This window comes from Cricetulus griseus, chromosome 2, assembly GCF_003668045.3.
Source record: "Cricetulus griseus strain 17A/GY chromosome 2, alternate assembly CriGri-PICRH-1.0, whole genome shotgun sequence".
In the NCBI taxonomy this organism is placed as follows: Eukaryota; Metazoa; Chordata; class Mammalia; order Rodentia; family Cricetidae; genus Cricetulus; species Cricetulus griseus.
Window position 1 is genome coordinate 364,912,459 of NC_048595.1, and position 7,043 is coordinate 364,919,501.

Here is a 7,043-nt window from a genome sequence, read left to right on the forward strand (position 1 = left end):
AGATACATTTACTGAGGCATGTTGTGTCCGTGTAGGTACGTGACCCATGTATGGAGGTCAGAGGACAACATGTAGGTTCTGTTTTCTTCTATTATTTCCTGGAAATGGAACTAGGCCGTCAGGTTTAGCAGTGAGTCTATTCACCCACGGATCCATCCCGCGGGGTCCAGATTTTTGTTTGTTTTTAAAGGAAATTGCTTACTTATACCTCCCAGGCTTCCCCAATGATGAACATCCAAGGTTCAGTGTAACTCGATTATGTTCCTGCACTCTAGCTTTTTCCCTTTTCCACGATGAGACCCGGCCTTCCTTCATTGAAGGAGGCCAGGCACCGGCTAAGGGATTTCATCTTTGCCCTGTGTTTATTTCTGCTGTGATTTCTCCCGTCTCCCTCACTTTTTAGACCTTTCCAAGCAGTTTCCCCGGGCCAGGACTTCAGCCTCGCCCCGCCCCCGGAGGTCAGGCCCCGCCCCGGGGACCCCGCCCCTCCCCCGAAGAACCGGAAGTGGGCGTCCGGAAGCCGGAAGCAGGCGAGTCGTGTGGACCTTGAGTCGCTGTGAGCTGTGTCCGAGAGGCGGGAGGCGCTGGCGATGGCGGAGAAGTTTGACCACCTGGAGGAGCACCTGGAGAAGTTCGTGGAGAACATCCGGCAGCTCGGTATCATCGTCAGCGACTTCCAGCCCAGCAGCCAGGCGGGGCTCAGCCAGAAACTGTGAGCGGCGGTGGCGGGTCGGCGGGGCGGGGTCGGCGTTGCTGTGCGGAGCCCTTGCCCGCGGGCCTGGGGACCCCGCCGGGCCCACTGGGTTCATCCGGGGACCTGGCGGGGCAGGGGCTCCATCCGGACTCCACGGGGGTGGGGATAGCTCCGCCTGAGTCTACTGGGGAGGAGGCTGTCACTACCGGGACCCTGCAGGCCAGGCTGGGACTACACTAACACCGCAAGGGGCGGACAGCAGCCCCTCCCCACCTCATCCCATCCATTCATCCCCCCCCCCGCCCCACCCACTCCATCTCATTTCACCCCACCACCCCACCCACCCTGCCCTGCCGCGCCCCATCCCACCCCATCCCATCCCACTCCATCCCATCCACCAGGGAGGCTGACTCCACTCCTAACTTAAAAGAGGACCATGCACCTCCTGAGGGCCCAGAGCCACCTGCCATATTGGAAGAAGGTTGATTTGATTTTCTTTTTAGCACTATCTTTGCTGGTCACGCAGCCTGGGTTTGGGATGACGGACAGGGGAACACAAAATGTTCCAGAGAAGGCCTCACGGCCGTATAGGAAGAGAAAGCACTCTCGGGCTTGGGGCAGTGAGGTGATGTAGGGTGGCTCTGGAAGGAGCTGAAGTTCAGCCCCGGAGAGGTGGGTTTCTTCCTTGCAGACTGGGCACTGGACTCAAGCTGGAGCCCACTGCTCCATGCTGCCGACCTCGAAACCCCATCTAACGGCATGTGTTCCGGAAACGTGTCTTTGCCCTCTCTTCACCTCCATTCTAAGTTTAGAAGGAAAATTATGAAGTATTGAGGGCATTTTCTAAGTACAAAGTGTGTTCCCAGAATCCTGCAGTAACTAAGGGTTTAGGTGTGAGCAGCGCAGGGTGAAGCCTGTTAAGGGTGGCAGGGGTCTCCTGACTTCCCTCTGACACAATCACTGCTCTTGGGGAGAAAAGCTAACACGGCACAGGTAGAGCAAGCAGGTATTCAAGGTTCATCTAGCAGGCTGAAAGCCACCCCCAGCTGAGACACAATCAGCTCAGCAGAAAGGCAAGGCCTATCTTTCCTGTCTGGACCTGGAGATATGCTGGAACCCCCACCCCCACCCCCACCCCACCCCCACGGCCCCCTATCTGGAGTGGGAGACTGCCCTAGAAGCCACCCTTACCCACAGTTCAGTCTGAGTGCAAGGATGTATCTAAAGCTGAGATGTTTACTGTGTAGAGAGCAGTGGTATCTTGCACTCCTCCTCAGGGAGGGCTTTGTGGGATGCAAGCTGGAGCATTTCCTGGACCTGAGCCTGCTGAGACTGGCTTTATTGTTTCTCTCAGGGCCCCATGTTTCTCTTACCTAGTTAGTGTGGCTGTCTTATACCCAGCTGCCACCTGGGTTATCTGCCCCAGTGTCCCTGACCTTGCCATTTTAACCACCACACTGTGAAACCCAGTGACTGATGCTGTGTGTGGGCTGTGCTTCTTGTGTAATCTGAACTAATCACACACCCCACTCTGCCTTTTTCCCAGGAACTTTATTGTTACGGGCTTACAGGACATAGATAAGTGCAGGCAGCAGCTGCATGATATCACGGTGCCTCTAGAAGTGTTTGAGTAAGTACCACTGTGGGTCTCTGTCAGCTCTGAATCTGGGTTAGCTGTGCACGTCAGTGTTCTGAGGGAGGCATGGCCCAGGTGCTGCGGTACTGCCTGTGAGAGAATCAGACAGGAATGCCTGTCTTCGTGGAATGTAGTGGGCTAGTGGGTTTAAAAAAGGGATAGGTGTCACTCTGTTGTTGAAAACAGAGTGAAAAATGAGAAATTAAAAGCTTGTTAAATACATTAAAACAGGCTTCCAAAGCCGGGCGTTGGTGGTGCATGCCTTACTCAGAGGCAGAGGCAGGCGGATCTCTGTGAGTTCGAGGCCAGCCTGGTCTCCAGAGTGAGTGCCAGGATAGGCTCCAAAGCTACACAGAGAAATCCTGTCTCGAAAAACCAAAAAAACAACAGGCTTCCAAGTTCAGTGGAGAAAAGCTTCAGGCCAAAGAAAAACCTCAGCATTCACTAAGTAAAGAGCAGTGCCTGGGTGTGGCATTGCACCCAGCACTTAGGAGTCAGAGGCAGGTGGTTCTCTGAGTTTGAGGCCAGCCTGATCTACAGAGAGTTTCAGGACATCCAGGGCTACACAGAGAAGCCCTGTCTTGAAAACAAAAACAAGAGTTTTATGTGGTCTATAATACCAAAAAAAAGAAACCCAAAAAACAAAAAAAACCCAAAATGTATACCCACAGACATCTGGAAAAATAGCTTGGTCTGGTGTTGGTGAAGCTTCCTGTGGTGACCTGGGCCTAGAAGGTGACCCCTCCTCTGTTAGAAGGAAGGAGACCTCAGTCAGGGTGGCTGTGGTGGGCCCTCTTTCTACCAGAGTGTCCTGTAGACCCTGTCACAGCAGTGGCTGAGAAGAGAGTGAGCTGCAAACTGCAAGGAGCAGGTGCCTTCGGCGTATTCACAGATGGGCTGTAAACACATTATGGGAGGAATACAGGCTCCCCTGACCTTGCTAGCACACACTTTGCTAGCCACATGGACTGTCCAGAGCAGGGATAAGATAAACTCAGCACTTCAGCTCATTGTTTGCCCTGTGCATCCACAGAGGTTGGATTTAACTTTTGAGTCTCAGAAAAAGGCAGCCTCCTCACCACGGCTCCCCTGCTCCTCCCTTTAACTTCCCCATGAAGCATGTCCTGAGCAGTCAGGCTGGCCCGGAGTGGACTCCAGACCTCAATTGTGTCTGTCACAGGCCTGAGCTCCTGCACCACATTTAACTTGTTTATTGTACAGGCTGTTAGAGGATCCAAAAGGTAGCAGTCTATGTGTGTTCAGTTTCCTTTTTTTTTTTTTTTTTAATGCAAATGCATTGTCATTGGTGAGTGCTGACACATGTAAAGGGGTACAGCTTGTGATGCTTTCTGGGGTTCATAATAGTGATCATTACTTGATTCATGAACTGCTAGAAACAGGTGATTGTTTGGAGAAATTTGAGAATTTAAAAGAACCTGGTTCCTAGACTGGCCCTATGAAGGTGTGTCTACTGGATTTTTTTTTTTTTTTTTTTTGTCCTAGTTTCAGAAAACTGAGGTTAGGTGAGTCAGCTGTGTGTTAAAACTGAGATGTTGTTGTTTGCAGATATATTGATCAAGGTCGAAATCCCCAGCTCTACACCAAAGAGTGCCTGGAGAGGGCTCTAGCTAAAAATGAGCAAGTTAAGGGGAAGATTGACACAATGAAGGTAAGACGACAAAGGCAGTCATGTCTGTGCACACCTACAAGAGCGCACCTAGTGAGCATGCCGGCGTGACCGATGGACTTTGCTGTTCTCTGTGGGTTGTTCATGGCTGCCACACAGCAGGATTTCTGGCATCTGTAATAGTTTTATGTTGAATGCCACTGAGCCACAGTCCTTTGAAAGACCAGGAAACAAATTGACAGTCATGTGTTTTGTCTGGTGATGCCCCTGGCCAGTGGGGCTTTCAGCATGGCCTTCCTGTGTGGCTTCCCTTGAGTGACATCTAACATCAGTGTGCCTGTTCTGTATCCACCCTGACTGGAGGCCTTTTCTGTGCCAGTAGGCTGCAGGTGGAGGATGCTGGGAGGGTTACATTGTCTCTAGTGTCTGACCTCCAGGCCCCTAGAAACTTCCCCTGACACTCCCAGCAGAGAACTTGGCCACTTTGTCTCCATGAGGTTTAGGGAGCTGTGTCTTGAGCATGAACTACAGTTTTCTCACTTAGGTCACTGGAATGTGTCTCAGATGGTGCTGGCTTCTCTCTCTTTGGACCTCACTGGCCTCCGGTGGCTGTACTATGTGTGGTCTGCAGTGAGAGCACTGTGTACTCTTGTGTCTGGGCTCCCTGCTAGCCACCATGACTTGTGTTTTGTTCCAGCATCACATGTCTGCCATGTGCTGCCCACTACCTGCCTGATGTCAGCTGGGCACACATGTGCTGGTGTGTCTGCTGTGTTCAGAAGGCTCTAGCTGTGAGGGTGGGCTCTGTCAGATCATAAGACACAGAAGTGGGATTGGTCCACTTAGCCTTGAGCCCGTCAGTCATCTTTCCCATCCTTTAGCTTGGGGTGAGGACTTGCTGGACGCCTAGAAGAAATCCCCTCTGTGAACACAGTGACTGACCCTTGGGGCTGAGGCTTCGGGACCCACCAGCATCTTAGGCTCATTGCCTCGGGCTGCGCTAGAGCTCACTGACCATTGATGGGTGCCCGTGTGGTTAATCTTCTTGTGTACCTGTGGCACTTGGTGTTGTCTCTCACCTGAGAACTGTGATAGTCTCAAGGCAAACTTTTGCAGCCTTTGTGTCCCCAGTGGGTACCAGTTTTGGAAACTTTTTTCAGTTTCTGTAGTGGAGCAGCATGTGTCACCCTGACTTTGGAGTAGAGGCTTGGGGTACAGGCACACTGGACAGCTTCTAAGACTGGAAGACTGGGATAGACAGATGTTAGGGGACGAGTGGCTGGAAAACCATGGTGTTTGCAGTTGATGGTGCATGTCCTGTACTTGGGAAAGCTTCAGGAGGTGTTTGCTCATGTGACCTCGATGTGATTCCCGTGAGTAACTGCTGTGAGTGTTACTTAACAATTGTGGTGTGAGTGCCGACTGCTGTGCCTGCAGAAGTCGTCTCCACTGTGGGGGAGCCCCTGGCTGGAGCCAAGGAGTTGTCTTAAAGGTATAGTCCCTTTTCAGAGAGCTGGTGTTCCTGTGACATCTTATCTGCAGACAGTCTTGTGATTGGCTCTGTCCCTCTGGGTGGCCCAGTTGGAATTGTGGGCTCCTTGGAGGGGTCGTGCTGCCTATAACCTGGATTTTTCTTGACACAGCTATTTTTGTTTGTAGAAATTTAAAAGCCTGCTGATTCAGGAACTTTCTAAAGTGTTTCCAGAAGACATGGCCAAGTATCGGAGCATCCGGGGGGAAGATCACCCCCCTTCCTAAGTGTGTGAAGACCTCCACATCCCTTTAACTACTCGGACTGATCCAGTGAGACGCTGTGCCTGCCAATGCTGCCTTCCAGCCATGGGGACTGGCCTCGCCCCTACCTCCTGCTCCCATTGTTTGATCTTGTGGGACTCTGGGACTAGAGGAGTAGAGCTGTGCCCCAGCAGCTCGCAGACCCTTGGGTGGTCCCTTCTTTCTCTAGGGAAAGTGGGCAGGAAGACAGCCTTGCTGAAATGTGACGTGAGATTGGGATTCTACTTGATATTTTCTTTTTATGTACTGTTCTGTTACAGGTTAGTTCTGTTACAGAACTAGGTTTTATATTTTACATTTTCAGACATGGTGCATAAGAATGCAACTGTTTTCATGAGTCTCAACTAGACATAATAAAGTCTTAAGTTTTACATGGCTCATTCCATGTAATTATTTCTGTAGCACTTTTACAAGGTAGAACAGCATGTCTTGTGAATAGTCAATTGTTAATTCCCTCACGTGTTATGAATGTCTATTCATAAAACAATGTTTTCTTCAGGCACCTAACTAGGAAACGCTAAATCCAGCCCAGTGCACCACAGCCTCTTCCTCACAGGCGTGTGCTAAAGAACACAGACTTCTCATAGTACTGGAAAGTGCTATAGGGTGTGGACATACCAGGGGGAGTGTGCTGGCTGCAGCTTCTGCTTCCCTTCAGTGGATCTGTGGACAGCTGGGGGGATGGTAGGGGTCAGGTGGTGCATCTGGTTGTATTTTTAAGGTAGCTGCCAGCTTGCTGTTTAACTAGCTCCTCCCACCCCCTTGTGATATTGGGCCGGCTTAGGGGGAGGGATCTGTAATGAAGAACCACAGAAGTGGAGGTATGCTTCACTGTGAAGGCCAGGTCTGACTTGCAGAAGGAAGGCACAGACATGCTTGTGTTCACAATATGGAAAGAAAAAGAGCAGTAACTCGAATGCCCATCAGCAGTAGTTTAAATTATGGTTTAATTGGGGTGAAGGGGTGAAGTAGTGGGGAAGTGCATGGGCATCGACACAGATGGTCAGGGTGTGCCATGTCATTAGCATGTGCTCCTCCAGGCTATGATGTAGGAGCCCCCAGTGCTGGCTTCCCTAGATCCCCTGTCACTCACCACCTGTGCCTGGGTAGGTTCCTCTTTCTCATGGTTCCATCGGTCCAAGGTTCTGATTTACACTGTAATCCACACGTCCTGTGTGCATCCTAACAATGTGTCAGCTACTGTCCCTCTTCCCTCCACAGGACTATTCCTCAGGCTCGCACACAAGTCTCTACTCACTACTGCTGGGCTCATCTGTACTCACACCAGTCTC

General features: G+C 51.2%; 1 protein-coding gene across 1 annotated transcript; it reads left to right on the plus strand.

Annotated features, from left to right (window-relative positions):
• Positions 1–507: 507 nt before the first annotated feature.
• On the plus strand, positions 508–6,128 carry Med10 (mediator complex subunit 10). Its single transcript, XM_027400123.2, has 4 exons — positions 508–712; positions 2,241–2,324; positions 3,897–3,999; positions 5,617–6,128. Exons 1-4 carry the CDS (start codon positions 591–593, stop codon positions 5,713–5,715), a joined length of 408 nt encoding a protein of 135 aa, XP_027255924.1. The 5' UTR covers positions 508–590; the 3' UTR covers positions 5,716–6,128.
• The last annotated feature ends 915 nt before the right edge of the window (positions 6,129–7,043 follow it).

Coding starts and splice junctions, on each gene's coding strand:
- Med10 (XM_027400123.2), top strand. CDS start 591: ATGGCGGAGAAGTTTGACCACCTGGAGGAGCACCTGGAGAAGTTCGTG. Junction 713..2,240: donor GCGGGGCTCAGCCAGAAACT/GTGAGCGGCGGT, acceptor CCTTTTTCCCAG/GAACTTTATTGTTACGGGCT. Junction 4,000..5,616: donor GGAAGATTGACACAATGAAG/GTAAGACGACAA, acceptor TTTTGTTTGTAG/AAATTTAAAAGCCTGCTGAT.